This window comes from Setaria italica, chromosome V (genome assembly GCF_000263155.2).
Source record: "Setaria italica strain Yugu1 chromosome V, Setaria_italica_v2.0, whole genome shotgun sequence".
Lineage (NCBI taxonomy): Eukaryota > Viridiplantae > Streptophyta > Magnoliopsida > Poales > Poaceae > Setaria > Setaria italica.
Window position 1 is genome coordinate 8,795,264 of NC_028454.1, and position 19,014 is coordinate 8,814,277.

General features: G+C 49.3%; 3 protein-coding genes across 7 annotated transcripts in view; all 3 read left to right on the forward strand.

The window, feature by feature from the left end:
* Positions 1-4,043: 4,043 nt before the first annotated feature.
* On the forward strand, positions 4,044-9,106 carry LOC101784339 (inner membrane protein ALBINO3, chloroplastic). 3 transcript variants are annotated; one of them, XR_215172.4, is made up of 12 exons: positions 4,044-4,560; positions 5,261-5,371; positions 5,463-5,537; positions 5,661-5,721; positions 5,917-5,990; positions 6,068-6,172; positions 6,600-6,707; positions 6,796-6,899; positions 7,791-7,934; positions 8,010-8,139; positions 8,283-8,447; positions 8,701-9,106. XR_215172.4 is itself a non-coding variant. In XM_004968164.4 (12 exons), exons 1-11 carry the CDS (start codon positions 4,207-4,209, stop codon positions 8,385-8,387), a joined length of 1,371 nt encoding a protein of 456 aa, XP_004968221.1. In that variant the 5' UTR covers positions 4,044-4,206; the 3' UTR covers positions 8,388-8,426; positions 8,688-9,106. The 3 variants fall into 3 exon arrangements, 2 of the variants coding, with proteins under 2 accessions (XP_004968221.1, XP_004968220.1); XM_004968164.4 differs by having other exon boundaries at positions 8,283-8,426; positions 8,688-9,106; XM_004968163.3 differs by having other exon boundaries at positions 4,045-4,560; positions 8,283-8,426.
* Positions 9,107-10,197: 1,091 nt separating this feature from the next.
* Positions 10,198-14,775, forward strand: LOC101785132 (glutathione hydrolase 3). Of its 3 annotated transcripts, none has more exons than XM_004968166.4 (7): positions 10,199-10,839; positions 12,412-12,930; positions 13,023-13,258; positions 13,375-13,642; positions 13,735-13,872; positions 13,964-14,249; positions 14,357-14,775. In XM_004968166.4, the coding sequence occupies exons 1-6, from the start codon at positions 10,348-10,350 to the stop codon at positions 14,210-14,212; spliced, it is 1,902 nt and encodes a 633-aa protein (XP_004968223.1). In that variant the 5' UTR covers positions 10,199-10,347; the 3' UTR covers positions 14,213-14,249; positions 14,357-14,775. The 3 variants fall into 3 exon arrangements, with proteins under 3 accessions (XP_014660807.1, XP_004968223.1, XP_004968224.1); XM_004968167.4 differs by having other exon boundaries at positions 14,360-14,775; XM_014805321.2 differs by lacking the exon at positions 14,357-14,775 and having other exon boundaries at positions 10,198-10,839; positions 13,964-14,339.
* A 3,287-nt stretch (positions 14,776-18,062) lies between these two features.
* The window catches only part of LOC101786065, a 4,580-nt gene continuing 3,628 nt past the window's right edge, over positions 18,063-19,014 (forward strand). Inside the window, exon 1 of the mRNA XM_004968168.4 lies at positions 18,063-18,289. Within this exon, the coding sequence (XP_004968225.1) occupies positions 18,181-18,289 (109 nt within the window). The 5' untranslated portion in view covers positions 18,063-18,180. The remainder of the gene's footprint in view (positions 18,290-19,014) is intronic.

A 19,014-nucleotide genomic window follows, 5' to 3' on the forward strand; every position in this document is an offset into this window, starting at 1 on the left:
ACTGCGCATGTGTCTATTGCATAACTCCGCCTATGTTGTCTCAACATAGCAGGTCCCAAGCCCGAGGGTTGTGATAGGCTTGATGAGCTAACGTTAAACCTAGCCATTCTAATGGAGATGAAACCCAAGAGAAATCCGTTGGGGCGTAACACTCTTAGCGATGCGCCATATCGAAACCATGGTATGGTGTTAAATGCGCAAGGACCGGGTCGTCTCCCCCTTGGTGACGTGTCGTGTCACGATTTGGATATGGTGTCAAGTGAGTAAGGATCGGGTCGTCATTTCCTTAGTGGCGCGCTACATCGGCGCCCGAGTGTCTTCACATCTCTCTCGACGGGTAAGAAGGGCAAGGAAGCTAGTTGAACCAACTAGGATTTGTGTAGGTAGTTGGAATGTAGGGTCTCTTATAGGTAAGTTAAGAGACTTAGTTGATGTAGTGTCTAGGAGGCGTGTAAATATCTTATGCGTTCAAGAGACTAAATGGAAGGGCCAGAAGGCGAAGGAGGTGGACAATACCGGTTTCAAGCTTTGGTACACAGGGACACTTGCAAATAGAAATAAAGTGGGAGTTTTGATTAAGAGTCTCAAGGATAGAGTGGTGGACATGAGAAGGCAAAGGGATAGGATTATCCTAACTAGGCTTGTCGTTGGTGATATGGTCCTGAACGTAATTAGTGCATATGCCCCCAAGTAGGCCACGATGAGAGTACTAAGAGATTTTTCTGGGAAGATTTAGATAGTCTGGTTAGAACTGTACCTTCTAGCGAGAAGATCTTAATGGGCATGTAGGTACAACAAGTGCAGGATTCGAGACGGTTCATGGAGATTTTGGGTATGATAGTAGGAATCAGGAGGGAGAGGAAGTCTTGAACTTTGCAGTAACTTTTGACTTGATGATAGCGAACACTTTCTTTAGGAAGAGACGGCCCCATTTAGTGACTTTTAGTAGTTATCCTCACAAGAATAGAGGATAAGCGGGCATGCTTGGAGTGCAAGGTGGTACTAGGGGAATGTGTTGTTTCTCAACATAAGCTTGTCGTGACGGACTTTCGTTTTCAGATGCGCGTACGCAGGGATAAACAAGCTAAGATTGCAAGAATAAAGTGATGGAAACTGAAAGAGGAGATGTCAGAGGTCTTCAAGGAAAGAGTAATAAAAAAGGAACCTTGGAAGGAAGGAGAGGACGCAAACAATATATGGGAGAAGATGGCAAACTGTATTCAGAAGGTGGCCTTGGAGGTGCTTGGAGTGACCAGGGGGTAGAAGCGTAGATAAAAGATACTTGGTGATGAAATGAGGAAGTCCAAATGATAATTAAGGAGAAGAAAGAATGTTATAGGCACTTGTTCCATAATAGAAGTATGGACAACATAGAGAAGTACAAGGAGGCAAAGAAAATCGCAAAGCGAGCTGTAAGTGTGATAAAGGGTAGGGTGTATGAGGATCTTTACCAACTATTAGGTACGAAGGAAGGAGAGGAGGACATCTATAGGATGGCTAAGGTTCGTGAGAGAAAGACGAGGGACTTCAACCAAGTTAAGTGCATTATGGATGAAATGAAGAACATCTTGGTAAAGGAGAATAAGATCAAACATAGATGGCAAGAGTATTTTGACAAATTGTTCAATGGTAAGAATGAGAACACAACCTTACAGTTGAATGACTCTTTTGATGACACCAACAGGCATTTTGTGTGGAAGATCCAAGAATCTGAGGTGAGAGAGGCGTTGAAAAGGATGAAAAGTGGTAAGGCAATGGGTCCAGATGGTATCCCAATTAAGGTGTGGAGATGCCTTGGGATATAGCCATAGTATAGCTAACCAAGTTGTTCAACCATATTTTTTCAGTCGAACAAGATGCCAAAAGAGTGGAGAAGTATATTGGTACCAATATACAAGAATAAGGGAGATATTCAAAGCTATACTAATTACCGATGAATTAAGTTGTTGAGCCATACTATGAAGCTATGGGAGAGAGTTATCGAGCATCATTTGAGAAAGATAACATGGGTCTCTATGAACCAATTTGGTTTCATGCCTGGAAGGTCAACCATGGAAGCTATTTTCTTAATAAGACAAGTTATGGAGCGGTATAGAGAGAAGAAGAAGAATTTACACATAGTTTTCATTGACTTGGAGAAAGCGTATGACAAAATACCAAGAAATATTATGTGGTGGACTTTGGACAAACATAAAGTCCCAACGAAGTACGTTGAACTTATTAACGACATGTACAACAATGTTATAACTAGAGCCTGAACAAGTGATGGCGACACAGATGACTTTGTGATTAGAACAGGACTGCATCAAGGTTTTGCTTTGAGCCCTTATCTATTTGACTTGGTGATGGATGAGGTAACAGGGGACATTCAAGGGGATATACCTTAGTGTATGCTCTTCACGGATGATATAGTGCTAGTTGATGAAAGTCGAGTAAGAGTAAATAGGAAACTGGAGTTGTGGCGGGAGACCTAGAGTCAAAAGGTTTTAAACTCAGCAGAACTAAAATAAAATATGACTTTGGCACTACTACACATGAGGTGGGAGATGTCAGATTGGAAAGCCAAGTAGTGCCCAGGAAGGATACATTTCGATATTTAGGATCAATACTACAACGAGATGGGGATATTGATGAGGATGTTAGTCATAGAATCAAATCGGGGTGGATGAAGTGGCGCCAAGCATCAGGACTTTTATATGATAAGAGGGTACCATTGAAGCTAAAAGGCAAGTTTGATAGGACGGCGATTAGACCTGCAATGCTGTATGGTGCAGAATGTTGGCCTACAAAAAGACGACATGTCCAGCAGATAAGTGTTGCGGAAATGCGTATGTTGCGTTGGATTTGGGGTCATACAAGAAGAGATCGAGTCCGAAATAAGGATATACGTGACAGGTAAGGGGTAGCACCAATTGAAGAAAAGTTTATCCAACACCAGCTGAGATGGTTTGGACATGTTCAACGAAGAACTCCGGAGGTATCGGTGCGTAATGGAACCTTAAGGCGTGACAATAATGTGAAGAGAGGCAGAGGAAGATCAAAATTGACATGAGAAGAGGCAATAAAAGGAGATTTGAAGGGATGGAATATATCTAAAGATTTAGTTCTGGATAGGAGTATTTGGAAAACAGCTATTTATGTGCCCGAACCTTGATTTGTGGCTCTTGTTGGGTTTCAACTCTAGCTTACCCTAACTTCCTTAGAATTGAGACTATATTGTTGTTATAGTATCATGTGTCCATTGCATAAAGAAACAGATAATTGCCTCAATGAATTGACATTAGAAAAAGGTAAACTATCTCTAGGCTCCCACAACAAACCATTTAATAAAATATTGAAATGGTCTAATACAAGGTGCCATTTTAATTAATAATATCTAAAAAAATACTACCTCAACAAAAAAATTGCACATTGTGAAAGTATTTTTTCATGATGAGCAACAAAATAAACTTCAGCATATCAATCAATACGGATTTTGACCGGTAGGAATCCTAAAATGATTTAGGGGTGCGTGTGGATTCTAGAGCTAAAGTTTAGTCCGTGTCACATCGAATATTCGGAGGCTAATTAGGAGAACTAAATTAGGACTAAATATGAGTTAATTATAAAACTAATTACACAGGTGGAGGCTAAACGGCGAGACGAATCTATTAAGCCTAATTACAATGAGTTTTGTAAATAGTCTATGTTTAATACTCCTAATTAGTATCTAAACATTCGATGTGACAGGGACTAAAGTTTAGCTCGGGATTCAAACACCCTACTTTGCATTGGAGGGATTAAAGAAGTACATTGAACCGGATTAACTGAGAAGGTTTGACTTTATTTATTTCACAGAAAGAAATGTTTTGGGAAAAAATAAAGCTGCCGCATTTACATCGGTGATAAAAAAAGAAAGAAAGAAAGAAGAAATGGAGTGGGGAGCAAAGTGGAGAGAGGAACAGCAATGCCACTGAACTAAAAATCAGTTCTGAACGAACCGATAGTTGTGGTGCGCCGAGTCCACGAGCACCGAAGCGGATAAAACGTCCCCCACCTCCTCTCCTCCTCCAACGACAACCTCCACCTCCTCAGCAGCTCCTCTTCCCTTCCCACCTCCACCTCCACCGCCACCGCACCTCCTCTCCCGGCCACGCGCTTCCCCTCCCCCGTGCATGAAACCCTAACCCTAAACCCCCTCATCCTCCCCGAGCCATCCCCTCCGCGATGGCCAAGGCGCTGCTCTCCTCCTCCTCCTCCCTGCTCCCCGCGCTGCCCCGCGCCGGCGGGGCCGGCGCCGCGAGCCTGCTCCCGCCGCTCCGGCTGCGGCGCGGGGGCCGCCGGCGCGCCGCGGCGTGCGCGGTGAGGGCGGGCCTCCACGGGCTGGACTCGCTCGCGGGACCCCACCTCCAGGCCGCGCTGGAGCGCGCCGAGGCCGCGCTCTACACGCTCGCCGACGCCGCGGTCGTCGCGGCCGACGCGGCGGCGGGAGGAGGGGACGCCGGGGAGGCGGTGACGGCGGTGCAGAAGAACGGCGGCTGGTTCGGCTTCATCTCCGAGGCCCTCGAGGTCGTGCTCAAGGTAATGATTGCGTAATCAGCGGTGGTCCTTTGCGCCTGTTGCCAGTCTCACGGTTGACGGCGATTCTGGGAGAATTGAGTGTGCCCGAGGTATGACTTCAGTATGGGTTATGGAAGTGCAACTGCCTGGACAGTTAGTAACAGTGATGACTGTTGACTGGGGGTGTGTACGCTGCTCTTTACGCTTCCATGCTCTCGTCGTCTATGGACCTTGCCAATCCCATACCAGTTTGTGGTGTTGTTTTATTGTTTAGGGCTGCTTTGACATGGAAATGGGTGTTCAGGAAGCCCGTGCAGTTCCACATGCGTGTTTAGGCATTTAGCGCAAGGCTTTTGACAGGAAATGCTAGAATTTCAGACTTACGTGGTTCCATGCTCAATTCACTAGTTAGGATACTAGGTTTCATTGAACTGAAAGCGTTGGAATGCTGATGCTATCCGAGCCTCATCATTCAGGTGCTGAAGGATGGTCTGTCAGCAGTTCATGTGCCATACGGGTCTGTGATTATTCTGATTTCTGAAAGCAGTTCCACATGCATGTGTAGGCATTTAGCCCCTAAGGCTTTTGACACAAAATGCTAGAATTTAAGTGTTATGTGGTGTTGTACTGTTATTTTCACTAACTAGGACTTACTAGAACATTAATGTTCACAATACTGAAAGCATTGAAATGCTGATGCAATCTAAGCCTGACCATACAGGTGCTCAAGGATGGTCTGTCAGCAGTCCATGTGCCGTACTCTTATGGGTTTGCAATCATTCTGCTGACCATCATTGTTAAGGCTGCGACGTTGCCTCTAACCAAAAAACAGGTGAATGTTCTGACCAATCTGAATAAAATCGCCCCACGTCTGGTTCTTACGAAATTCGTGGATTGATTGCTGAGTTACTCGTCTATTTCAGGTGGAATCAACTCTGGCGATGCAGAATTTGCAGCCGCAGATTAAGGCAATCCAGCAGAGATATGCAGGCAACCAGGTTTGTATAGCTGTTGCAAATTTGATTCATTGATTATGCTCTTTTACAATTTTTTTAGCCTTACGTTTTCAGACTTAATTCTTTGCGTATTTTGATTTCCTGCTTCTATATAATTCTTATTAGGAAAGGATACAGCTAGAGACTGCTCGGTTATATAGGCAAGCTGGAGTCAACCCGTTAGCAGGTTGCTTGAATTTTCCCTCCTAAACCATACTGTTCTGACAGTTTTTTTTTTGCTATTTTACTTTGTACTTGGTTGCTGAAAAGGAATCATGTCATTTGAGTATTTTACATATTGTTTTTCTGATAGAATCCATTGCTGCCATACAAAACCATGCGTTTATGACATAGTATCATGATCTTACACTTTCTCTGACAGGATGTTTTCCAACATTGGCAACAATACCTGTCTGGATTGGTCTTTACCAAGCCCTTTCAAATGTAGCAAATGAGGTAAGTTAAGTCCAACTCCTTGAAGCTGGCTTGATTAAGTGGCTTTTTGGACTGAGTGTCTTTTATATGACATGAAGGGGCTGTTGACAGAAGGATTTTTCTGGATTCCATCATTGGGAGGCCCTACAACAATTGCAGCTCGGCAAAGTGGTGCTGGGATTTCATGGCTCTTCCCATTTGTGGTATTGAAATTGATCTCTTATTAACATACCAATTAGTCATTTCATTCCTGGTTCTGAGAAAAAGGCTGGTCTATTGCACTTGATTGATCATAATGCCATGTCACAAAATTTAGCCAGGTTTAGGTCAAAGGAATGTGTTGGAACAGTGGCATGTTTATTTGCATAGCCAAATAGGGAACACATTGGATAGCACTCAGGCAACAGGAACTCAGGAAGCTTTGACATATGCATTTCCCTAATTCAGATTCCATTACCTCTTTGATACTGTGACAGAAATAGTGTCATGCAGCAAACTACTTTTGTTTGGATAGTATAGGATCACATTCTATCAATTTATTATTCCCGTATCTCAGAGCCTGAATGCAATGGTCATGCAGATATGCTAAAATCCTAAAATTAGCTCTAACCTTACAAACAAACTATGCAGGACGGTCATCCTCCATTAGGTTGGCATGACACAATATGTTATCTTGTGTTGCCTGTGCTACTTGTTGCTTCTCAGTTTGTCTCTATGGAGATAATGAAGCCACCCCAGGTGAATGCTTCCCTATATACTTTTTCATTGTGCATATTGCCAATTGTACACTGCTATGGTTTAACTTCCAATCTGTGGTCTGCTACAGAGCGATGACCCATCACAGAAAACCAGCCTGCTCGTTTTGAAATTTCTTCCATTTATGATTGGATATTTCTCTTTATCAGTGCCATCAGGATTGTCCATTTATTGGTATGTGCATCAGTCATCTTTTTTAGTTTCATATGTGTTCGTATTTATTTCAAGTTACAGCGCTGGTTGCTTCCCACAATTTCATGACCCCTTCCCTATTCACTTAATTCTTAAAAGATTAATTAAACTATTTAGATTGGCGCGCGATGCGTGCCTATACGGAAGAGATTAACCTGAAATAGTGATGAAATGCGAATTGTTATCTTACTATGCTCAAAGCAGCATCGCATTGAACCAAATAAAGAAACATAATCTAAAATCAAATTGATCGCATCCAATGTTAAATTGAAACATTTTTTTTATCATAATGGTTATTCGAGCACTGTATAATTTTTTCATAGAAATTTACTGTCTTTTGGGTGTTAGTAGATATGACTAACGGATTGACGTGCTAGGTTACACTGATTCTTAGTTTTGATAGAAATAAAAATAAAATTAGCAATGAATGAATGATTCAATCATATTTTGCATGTTTATGATTTGAAAGCAAAGTCCAAAAAGTAGTAGAACTACCATAAGTGAATGTAGTATACAAAGTTTAGTTATTGTTTTTATACATAGTAAAAATTAAATATATTGTATACTTTTAATACAATGTAACTGCCAGCGATTAAAATTTAATATATATATTTTTAAAGAAAAGGTCATGGGACCCACTCAATACTACCGTGGGTCCCACCAAACAGTGTGTGGGTCCTACTGAATTGTATGTGGGTCTCACGTGGGTCGCACCTGAAGAGTGTGGGTCCTACATGGGTCCCACCTAAACAATATGTGGGTCCCACGTGGGCCCAAGATGCATGAGGAGCCTCCAAATTTAGGAACTTTAGTATATGTATGTATATAGAATCCACAGCTATCGTCGTGTATTGACTTCCATTTTTTCATTAGGTTTACAAACAATGTCCTCAGCACAGCCCAGCAGGTGTGGTTACGGAAAATGGGGGGAGCAAAGCCTGCAGTCAGTGAGGGAGGTAGCGGAATAATTACAGCGGGACGTGCAAAACGCTCTAATGCTCAACCAGCTGGGGAAAGGTGCTCTGGACTTCATTTTAATACTTAGACTTTTTCTGTTTTGGTTCCATTTTTCACATACAATCTGGCAAGCAGGTTTAGGGAGCTAAAAGAAGAAGAGAACAGGAGAAAACTCAACAAAGCACTTGCTGCAGGAGATTCAAAAGCATCGGCATCAACGTATGACTCAGACGATGAAGAGTCAGATGATGAGACCACAGAGGAGGTACTCTTGACCCTTTTCAGTTACTTATATATCTTTACATAGTAGGACATCGTGAGGCTAATTGTATTGGAAAATCCTCCTTGCCATTACACCACCTGAAAAATGTAAGTTCCTCCTGTGTTACTCATGTAAACCTGCAACAGGGAGGACCTGTGGAGAAAGCATCCAGTACTGGGAGTGACAAGAAACTTCCGAGTTACTCAGGGAAGAAGGGCAAAAGATCGAAAAGGAAGCGCATGGTGCAGTAATCGTTACAACCTAATTGGATGTCAGTTTTGTTGCAACTGGTAACTGCTCTTGACCCTCAGGTAGTCCCCATAATGAAGCATGTCACAAAGAACCAGGGTTGAACTTTCCCGTTTTGCAAAATTGATAGCTAGTTCCTTACTGGTCTTTTTTCCAGTAAATTCAAAATTCCTTGGAGCTCTTACTAAATACTTAATGATCGCATCCAAATCATATAAAAACAACCGACAGTTGTACTTTTGATTTTTTTTTTGTGCTAGAAAAGTGAGCAAGATGGCTCCCCAAGTCTTATCTAATAATAGTTCGTTGTTGCAGGTTAATTCAGTTGACCAGTTCAGTGGCACAGTTGATCTCAGCAGACAATTTTGATGGTCTCTTGGAGGCCTAAATTTGAGGTGCTGACAAATAGGCCATTTCTGGGGGTCACACGTATATGCTCAGTATATGCTAGGCTTTGAGAGGGTAATGGACAGGAGAACAGGAGTCGAGTATATGGACAAGCAGAGAGAAAGGATCTGTAGAAGTAGATAAGAGATACTCGTGTATGCTGTAAGCTGGGTTCCCAAATTGGGCCGAATCTGGATATTCCAGACTATCGGTATGCATTCCTTTTCTTCTCATGTAACCTATTAAACCATTGTTTGGGGGGGTATATTGCGTAAGCTCACAACCATCCAGTCATACAAATTAAATGAGTTTTAATACAACTTTTGGCACTGTATTTTGAGGAAAAAAAAACTGGACTTGTGGAAATGAGCTTTGGTGAAGTAGTTGTTGTGTTGATCTCTGGCCGCGCGATAGCAGCGACAGTATGGACTCGATTAGGAAGCTGAATGAAAGAAAGGCTGACCCCAAGAGTTGGTGCGCTCAAGGGAATAGGAGGAGCCGGCGAGGCGTGCAAGAAAGATTCACCGTAGTCCGTGCCGTGCCGTCACCCCGTCCCGGACCGGACCGTGACCTGACCGAGGCAACAACGACTTCCATTCCCGTCCCGTCGTAACCGAGTCCATCCAGCCGCACCTGAACTCCGTCGCACGACAGCTTCATCAACTCGAGCATTTGTTTATGTCGTTTGATGCACAAATAATAGCATCGTTTTCCCGCATAGTGCCCTCAAATTTGTAGTGCATTCCACTTGCATTGGCCACTTGCATGGGCCACTTGCATTGCGCCTGCACTCCATCACGTCCGTGGGATGTACTGTACACACGTTATCCCAGCATCACCGCACGCCTAATTCATGATTCGCATTCGTCCCTCGCATCACGTCATGCCATGAAGGAAGGAAGGCGATCGAGCAGGTTCGGCTGCAGGTCGTTTTCGTTTCATCCATCCACGGTCGGATGCTCCTCGCATCAGGGCAGGCGGCACCACTCGCTCTCCATCTGTTTTTATCCTGCAGGCTGCATTAGCTCTTCTCGGAGGCAAAAGAAGAAGATGCTCTGAAACACTACTTATAGGTAAAATAAAAACTTACTCCAGCCGCACGTGCACCTCTCGAGTTGCAATTTGCAAACAGAGCCTGTGGTCAGTTCTTAACACTACTTCGCATGTGCCCTATTATTCTATTAGCGCCAGTCTGTCGCTGCTGAAAGGCGCTAATCGCACGGGGTAAGATCACATCACGATCCATCTTCTTATACAACTTACAAATTGCGCGTTTAATTTAATCGGTGAGGTGAACTATGGACAAAAACTGATCAGCCTCTTCTTCAACGGCGCCGTTTCAGAGAGTGTGACTGTAAGAGGGAGAGATAAAAAATCGGCGCTAACAGAGACGTCTCATTGGCCGGACTGTCTATATAATTGCTTGCAGCTCGCCCCCGCCAAGAACAAACGACCGAGCTCTCCGGCTCCGCCTCTCGCCAAGTCGCCATCCAAGAATCCCACAATCCCTCCCCTCTCCCCCGCTCACGTCCTGTCCAGGAAAAACGGCCGGAATCTCCCAGGCGTGAGCAGGCCATGGCCGCGCGTGGCGGCCTGAAGGGTCCTCTGCTCGGGGCCACCGGAACGGTCTCCCAGGACCTTCCCCATGGCCGCCGGAGCAGCCGGACGTGGACCGCGCTGGCCATCGCCGCGGCGCTCCTCGCCCTGGCCGGCGTCCTGATGCTGTTCCTGAGCTCCTCCGGCCGGGACGCTGGCGCCGGCGCTGCTGCTGCCCGTCGTCCCAAGGCCGTCGCCGCCGGCGCGCGGTTGCGGAGCCGGCACGAGGTGGAATCCGGGGTGGGCGCGGCGGCGGCGGACGACGCGCGGTGCTCGGAGGTGGGCGCGGCGGCGCTGCGGGCGGGCGGGCACGCGGTGGACGCCGCCGTGGCCGCCGCGCTCTGCCTCGGCGTGGTGCACCCGATGTCGAGCGGCGTCGGCGGGGGCGCCTTCATCGTCGTCAGGGACGCCGCCTCCGGCGAGGCCGTTGCCTTCGACGCCAGGGAGACCGCGCCGGCCGCGGCCACGCCGGTACGTCCTAGCCCCCCATCACCATCACGGCATCACGACCCCGTCCTACTCGTCCTTGTTACAATCAGCAGCAGCGGCAGCAAGCGCGCCGGTAAGGAGAGGATGCGACCGCGAGCTCGAACTGCTCCAGTCCATGACATGTGGGGCCGCGTGACACCTGGCAAGCATTAGTTGGGTCCGATTGGGTTGGACGGTTGGTTGTGCGCGCGTCGCTGTCTGGTGGGCCAGCCGTGCTCCCGCAAGTGGTAGATGACTACTATGAGGTTTTTTTTTTGCTTCGCAGCATTGCCTTAAAAAGCAAAGTTTTAAAAATCATAGTGAATCAAACTATAAGAAACTTAATCATGGACAAATAGAGCTAGGTATCAGGTTGTTTTTTTTTCAAAAAAAACTTCATTAAGATTTAATAGATGCTATTCCGATTTTTATATATTTTTCCTATACATAGCTTTCCCACGTATTTAGAAGATGGTGAGGAAACTTATTTTCTCATGAAAATAATAATCTAGTATATACAGGTATAAGTGCATCATTGAATTGTTAATAGTAGTTCATAAAAGCCTATATCCCATCACTTAAAAACTAGCCGCAAAATCTCATCTGAAACCAACGGTATGTTCGGTTAGACTTATAAGCCGGTTGAAAAGCTGAAACGGCTGATTTATTGTGAGAGAAAAATTAATGTTTGGTAGCTGATAAGCCGGCTGATAAGCTGAAGCGAACAGAGCACTAATCCAGACAGTAGGCCATCAGGATCTCATCGAGTGTGATCTGCCTTTTTTTTAATTTTTCTACTATAGCCACACCACACATGGTTCAACTGTCCCAAGCACGTCCAAAACCTTGTTTAGTTGCCCAACTTTGGGCAACCAAAATTACTGTAGCAACACTGTAGCGTTTCGTTTGTATTTGTGAATTATTGTTCAAATATTGACTAATTAGGCTCAAAAGATTCGCCTCGCAAAGTACAACAAAACTGTGCAATTAGTTTTTGATTTCGTCTACATTCAGTACTCCATGTACGTATCACAAGTTTGATGTGGTGGGGAATCTTCTTTTTGCATAGTGTCAAAGTTGGAAATTTGGAGTGAACTAAACATGACCCAAGATCCGAACAGCGCAGCGCAGTCTGAAGCAATCCATCAGAAATTCAGAATGGAAGGTTGCACGCGAGATCAGAGATCAGGGGAATGCTTTAGCATTTTTTTATCATACATCTCCAGGAGTGCTTCGCATGTGCTAGCTTTTCTGCAAAATTATTTGCCCTGCCCAGCAACCAGAATTTCAGAGATCGGAGGATGGCAATTGGCAAGTCAGTTGCCTGTCTTGTTTGCCATCATATTGTCGGACGGCTTTAGACCACTGCGATCATTTTGCTGTTCCAACTGAAGAACAAGCTCTGTTTGAAATTATCAGTAAAATTACCGTTTTCAGTAATTTTCAGCAGTTTGAAATTTTTCACAAATTCCAAAATAAAGAGAAAGAAACGAAATTTTAACAAACAGCAGTGAAATTTCGCAACTTGTTCTTACTGCAACTGCAAAACTTGCTCTTGTGCTTGCCAAACACCAGGACATGTACGCGGCGGACCCGACGACGAAGTACAAGGGCGCGCTCGCCATGGGCGTCCCGGGGGAGCTCGCGGGCCTCCACGCGGCGTGGTCCCGGTACGGCCGGCTCCCCTGGCGGGACCTCGTCGCGCCGGCGATCCGCCTCGCCCGCGACGGCTACGAGGTGGTGGCGTACGTGGCCCGCGCGCTCAAGCTCAGCGAGGCCGACGTACTCGCCGACCCCGGCCTGCGCGCCGTGTTCGCGCCGGCGGGGCGGGTGCTGGCGGCCGGCGAGACGTGCCGCAACCCGGCGCTGGCCGAGGCGCTGGAGCGCGTCGCCGAGGAGGGCGCCGCGGCGTTCTACGGCGGCGCCGTCGGGGAGGCGTTCGTCCGCGACGTCAGGGCGGCGGGCGGGATCGTGACGGCGGGGGACCTGAGCGGGTACAGGGTGGAGGTGAGCGACGCCATGCGCGCCGACGCCATGGGGTACACCTTCCTCGGCATGCCGCCGCCGTCGAGCGGCACTGTCGGGATGGCGATGGTCAGATCAGTGCCCTTGTTTGCAGAGCTCGAATTGATCTTGGCCTCCAACTGGTTGTCTACAAGATTTCTTCTCACTTGGGGTCGTTGCAGATACTGAACGTGTTGGGTGGGTACAAGTCGCTCGAGTTCTTGAAAGGGTTCCTCGGCGTCCACCGGCTCATCGAAGCGATCAAGCACATGCTGGCGACCCGGATGGACCTCGGCGACCCCGACTTCGTGAACGTGACCGGCGACGTCGCCGAGATGCTGTCGCTGCCGTTCGCCGACAGGATCCGGCAGAGGATCGCCGACAACACGACGTTCCCTCCCGGCTACTACCTCCCAAAGTATGCACGCGTCCTTCTTAATTGCACCTTCACAACATCTCCCGAGTCCTGATTGCCAGGGTCTTTAGAGCACTGATTGATGCAATTCTCTTGTGGTTGATGGCCTCGGCGATCAGGTGGAGGCAGCTGGATGACCACGGCACGAGCCACCTGTGCGTGGTGGACAGCGACCGGAACGCGGTGGCGATGACGACGACGGTGAACTACTACTTCGGCGGCAAGGTCCTGTCGCCGTCGACGGGCATCGTGCTCAACAACGAGATGGACGACTTCTCCGTCCCCGCCGTGAAGCTCGCCCCTGACCATCTCCCACCGGCGCCGGCCAACTTCATCGCGCCGGGCAAACGGCCCCTGTCCTCCATGACACCACTGATCATTCTCAAGGTATCGCGTGCCATCTAGCTTGGACACATCCCGACACCGACACGTCTCGATGCCATACTGAAAGCTGTGGACCTCATGTGGTGTCGCTGCAGAACGGTCAGCTCGCCGGCGTCGTGGGCGGCAGCGGCGGCACGAACATCATCGCCACGGTGACCCAGGTCTTCCTGAACCACTTCATCGTCGGCATGGATCCTCTCGCCGCCGTCCAGCAGCCCAGGGTCTACCACAAGGTACAGCCTCTTGAATCTTGATCCCTGCTCCGACGAGAGAGTGACAAATGCAATCGTGTGTTCCTGAGCGTTGTGCGTTCTTCCTGCACAGCTGATCCCGAACGTGGTGACGTACGAGGACGAGACGGCGGTCGACGGCGAGGTGATCGCGCTGAGCGACGGGGCGAAGGCGTTCCTGGAGCAGAGGGGGCACCGGCTGCGGAGCACGGACTCGGGGGCTGTGTGCCAGTTCATCGTGCACCAGCTGGCGGAGCCGCCCGCGTCGGGCGGCGGCGTGTTCCGCGGGAGGCTCACCGCCGTCAGCGACCCCAGGAAGGACGGCAGCCCTGCGGGGTTGTGAGACCGTGCTAGCTGCTGGTTCCGTCGATCTCCTCCATGTACGTCCGCATCGTGCATTGTTCTTGTCCATTCACACGAATCCTGTCATCAGGATCAACAGGCTGGTTCTGGTTCTGAGTCGCTGTTAATGCCGATCTCTTCGCAGCAGCGTCTCTCCTCTGAAGCAACGAAAGAGCAAGAGATGGCCCAGGCTAGCCGCCTCCAGCTCCCGACCCCCCGAGCCGCCGCTGCCGCCGCGCCAGCAGCACATCCGTAGGAGCTTGGATTCGAGCGGCGCGCGCGGGGAGCAGGGGGAACGGCGAGGCGTAGGCGAGAGAGTATCGACGAAGGCTTGCGCGGGGTTAGCGCCGATGGCCGGCGGCAGCGTGGCCTCGTCAGCTGCTCCGGCGCCGCCCAGGATTTGTTTTCAAAATACCCCCTGTTTGGATCGCGATTAATAGTCACGATCCAAATTGGGGTCCTTTTGTAAATTGTAGGATTAATTATTTACGAAATGCCCCTTATTTGAATCGCGATCCGATTGAGGGTACATTTGCAAAATTCCGGAACGCATAATTTTTGAAAGGACCCCTGATTCGTTCGGGCCAGCTCGATGCCCGCCGGTCCACCGGCGCCCGCCGCCGCCGCCGCCGCCGCCGCCGCCGCCCTCCTCACGTCCTGTTCCATCCGGAAGCGCAGAGAACCACCCCTCGAACAGGCCCTGCAGCCCTAGCACGAGCTCTCGACTCCTCACTCATCCGGCAGCAATACGCGCGCGCAGATCGTCGCGCCCATCGGCGCCGAGCGAGAAGCCGGGGGCGCGTGAGCACACGCAGGCGGGCACGGTGGCGTCGTCGCCTTCCGGGACACGGCAGCCTGCGCGGCCGTCGTCTCTATTCGTGGGACCCTGCGCCGCAACCGCGCACCTGTCCCGATGCTGCGACGGTGGCTGCTACCTCCGCCATGGCGCCATGAGAGGTGGATCTGAGCTATCCCATGAAACGTTTGTTTCTCCGTCTGCCGGACCTGACAATCGAATGGATTTGGTTCGTGATCAATCAAACAACCAGAAGAACTGCCCGTGGATCCATCGCTGCAGAGAGCAGTGGGGTGAGCATTTCATTCGTTTCTTCCCCCGCCACCCTCTCCCTTCAGCGAAGAAGTGACTCGAGCACCCCGGGACAATCGCGGCCGGCGACGGTGGCTGCTAGCCCAGGCATGATGAGTAGTGCTATGATGAGTAGTTATGATTTTGTGATCATTCAGATCACCCTGCATGGTTTCCTTTTTCCTTTTTCCTGAGGGCCTTTTTGGCTCCATGGTGTTAAAGTTTAACACTCGTCACATTGGATGTTTGGATGCTAATTAGTAGTATTAAATATAGAGTAATTACAAAACTAATTGCACAGATGGAGTGTAATTCGCGAGACGAATCTATTAAGCCTAATTAGTCCATAATTTGACAATGTGGTATTACAGTAACCATTTGTTAATGATGAATTAATTAGGCTTAATAGATTCGTTTCACGAATTAGCACGGAGTTCTGCAATTAGTTTTATAATTAGCTCATGTTTAGTTCTTCTAATTAGCATCCGAATGTGACACTGTTAAAGTTTAGCACCTCGTATCCAAACACCCCCTCAACGATACTGAATGCTAGCTCCTTTTGGTCCATCCATGCCCAGATTTCTGATGATTTGAACAGCAGACAGTTGACAGTGGCACACCGTGTATTCTTGGTCACTTGGTGAAGTTGGCATGGCTGAATGAAGCACCGATGAAAGGAGCCCAGATGGGGTATCAGTTGTCAATCACACCGATGTTGTTATGAAGAATTTTGGCGATTCTTGTTCGAGCTCGATTGTTCGAAATTAGATGCAAGACAGAGGTGTCATACAACATTGTCCTAGGAAACAAGCACAATGTGGAGCCAATATTTTTGTGTTTCTTTGGTGAAAATAAATACATATGCTCAATTTATAAACACAGCACAGTACTACATCAGAAGTAAACTGAATCAACATGTCAATTTCCTTGATTCCAGAACAGACTTTGTAATTTCTAAATGGCAGCAAGGAAGCATTTGTATTCCTGCTTCAAGCAACCAAAGACTGATGAGAGCTCAAGCCCCCCAACCGCCACTTGCGTTTCGTCCCCCATGAAGGCTTTGTTCTGGAGCAATATATCAGGCCTTTGTTCCAGAAGTAGCGGTAGCAGCAGGCGACGAGGTGGTGGACAATGCTGCGGGGACTGGGCGGGGGGCTCTTAACGATGTCCCCGTCGCACGCCGGCGACAAGGTGTCGTCGCCGAGGTTGTACTGCATCAGGCGATCTGGTATGCGGTCACAGAGAACAATGAAGTTGCCGGCGACCGAAGGCAGTCCCCCGGAGGAGACGGCCAGACTGCGCATGCCGAAGAGGAGGCAGTGCTCGCCGATGCTCGCCATTGGCGCGGCTGGCTCTCCGGAGAGGAGGTCGGTGAGTGAGCCTGGCAACCACGAGGTGTGAACGGGAGATGTGTCGGTGCCACCAGGATCTCCGAGTCACACTCCACCAGCTGCGGCAAGATCATCAGGTTGCATTGGATGGCACCGTGGCGATGGTCCGCGGCGGTAGTAGTTCCACGCCGTCGTTGTCAACGAGTGGCGGCGGCGGGTCTAGGCGCAGAATGCTTGATTCCTCATGGCCCCAGCAGGTCAGGTACAGGCTGCCATGGAACCCCAGCGTTCTGGCCACGCGGTTCTCGCTCCAGCTCGTGAGCGTCCACCTCCGGTCGCCGGTGGACGCGTGGGCGAAGCGGCAGATGTGCTCGAGCGCGAGCAAGACCGTGACGGTGCCCGCCGTCGGGGCAACGGAGACGGCCGCGGAGATCCGGCGGAATGACTGCACCTTGTGCTCGTTGGCGTCGAGCCGCGGCCGGTGGTCCGTGCGGCGGTCGAGCTGCGGGATCAGGGACGTCAGAGGCGGGAGTTCGTGGAGGTCGCCGGTGAAGGGGTGGAGGAGGCGGACGGCGGTGTCCGCGTCGCGCTGCAGGAGGAGGAGCCCGTCGGGGGAGTCGAGGACGCAGTGGTCCGCGAGCAGCGGAGGCGGGCGCCGACGAAGGACGCAGTACTACATTGCCCTTGTCCATTCACACGGACAGTGAGCCAAAGATGACAGAATTTTGATGATTCTACTAGTTCGAACTCGATGGAGTCGGTTCCAAGTTTGATCTCTCTTTCCCAAAAGTATGGGGACTGTGTTCTTATACTCTGAACTTCTTTTTTGTGAATTTTTTACTGGGCCACACAATGTGGTCCAGGAGGGAGATGCATTCGTGGGCTCGTGGCCCAAGGCCTGTTCCAGCTGCATCAACCATGTAGATAGGGCCGCCCAATCTTACGTATGGGCCTAACGGATGTGATCCATGGACCGTGGGCCGCCGCGTCCTTGCCATATATATGGTACGGCCCACGGGCCACAGACTCTAGTAACCAAAAGCAATTCAACATTTTTTTTACTTGAAAAAAAGCGAATCGAAATTTCATTTCATTTCATTAGTGGTTTGTCGCCGGATGCGCTTCTCCTCGCGCAGTCCAACTCCAACCTGTGGGCGAGGCAAGAATCACTAAACTGCATATCACATTTTCGTGCGGATGTCCCAAACAGACTCTAAATTCTCGCCCAAATTCGTTCAAATTTGACAAACTCACTCATCAGACGGAGGCTGCCCGTTCTGGATGGTTCGGCTCATCGGTCCATCACCGGCGACCGACAGCAAGGCGAGAGCAACCCGGCGCCGCGGATCCGACGGCTGGCACGTGTCCCCGAGCGTGACAGCAGCAGCAGCAGATCCGGGCCTCCCCATCCCGTGCGTGTCCACTTTCCGCTATCCATATCCATCCAGTTTTTTTTTTTTGACCAGTTCCACCGCTTAATTCGCAGGACCGCGCCACCGCCCACCGCGTCCCCTCCCCGCCCTCCGGCGATCACCTCCGGCGGCCGCGGCCATGCGGAGCCGGGGCTCCTCCGACCGCCTCGAGGCGCTCTCCCTCGAGATCGAGCGCAAGCTGCAGAAGGTACCGACCGGGGCTCGCCTTTTGGAAATCCCTGCGCGGGGCTCGGGGGGCGCTCGCTGCTCTGATTTGTTGCGATGTCCGTTTCGTGCCCCGGGGGCTGTTAGGGTCGCTGAAATTTCCGTCATTTTTTGCTCGGCGCGGGTGATTGAGGCTTAATGGCTCGCGTACCGTGGGCTTTCGCGGCTTCACGAGGATCCATGGGCGGTGGCGGGAGGAAGAGGAGTGGCGGGGAGGGGGAGCGGGGGTGCCTGTAGCCTGTGGGGATAGGCGAGATGCGCGGCGGTTAGAGTCCCGTGCGGATGCACCGTGGTGAGGCCGTGCTGTGTTCGGCGGCAGCGGCGAGACAGGAGGAAAGGAACATGGACCTGCTGAGTGCTGACCTCCTTCTTGTGCTACTCTCGCTGAGTACCACAAGTTGTACATCACGACAGCTATGTTAAGTCAATTTTTCGAAGTTAGCTTTAAAATCATGATTTCTCTTTTGTTGCAGCCATCTGCATAGCATAGATGGTTATCCTTTCAAAAACCGACAGCTATGTTAGTCAATTTCTTGAACTTACCTTAAAATCAGGACTTCTCTTCTGTTGCAGCCATCTGTATAGCATAGATTGTTATGCTGTATGATGATTTTATTGGCAGAAAAGCAACAATGTTATCCTCTGATGCCGATATCTGCAATTAAGAAATACTAATTCCAATAGAAAGGATGACACATTTGTAGCACATATGTGTGCTCTGGAGTTTGAGTGGTTAAGATCATGATGT

Coding starts and splice junctions, on each gene's coding strand:
- LOC101784339 (XM_004968164.4), top strand. CDS start 4,207: ATGGCCAAGGCGCTGCTCTCCTCCTCCTCCTCCCTGCTCCCCGCGCTG. Junction 5,722..5,916: donor TGGAGTCAACCCGTTAGCAG/GTTGCTTGAATT, acceptor TTTCTCTGACAG/GATGTTTTCCAACATTGGCA. Junction 8,140..8,282: donor ATGATGAGACCACAGAGGAG/GTACTCTTGACC, acceptor AACCTGCAACAG/GGAGGACCTGTGGAGAAAGC.
- LOC101785132 (XM_014805321.2), top strand. CDS start 10,348: ATGGCCGCGCGTGGCGGCCTGAAGGGTCCTCTGCTCGGGGCCACCGGA. Junction 13,259..13,374: donor CCCGGCTACTACCTCCCAAA/GTATGCACGCGT, acceptor CTCGGCGATCAG/GTGGAGGCAGCTGGATGACC. Junction 13,873..13,963: donor AGCCCAGGGTCTACCACAAG/GTACAGCCTCTT, acceptor CTTCCTGCACAG/CTGATCCCGAACGTGGTGAC.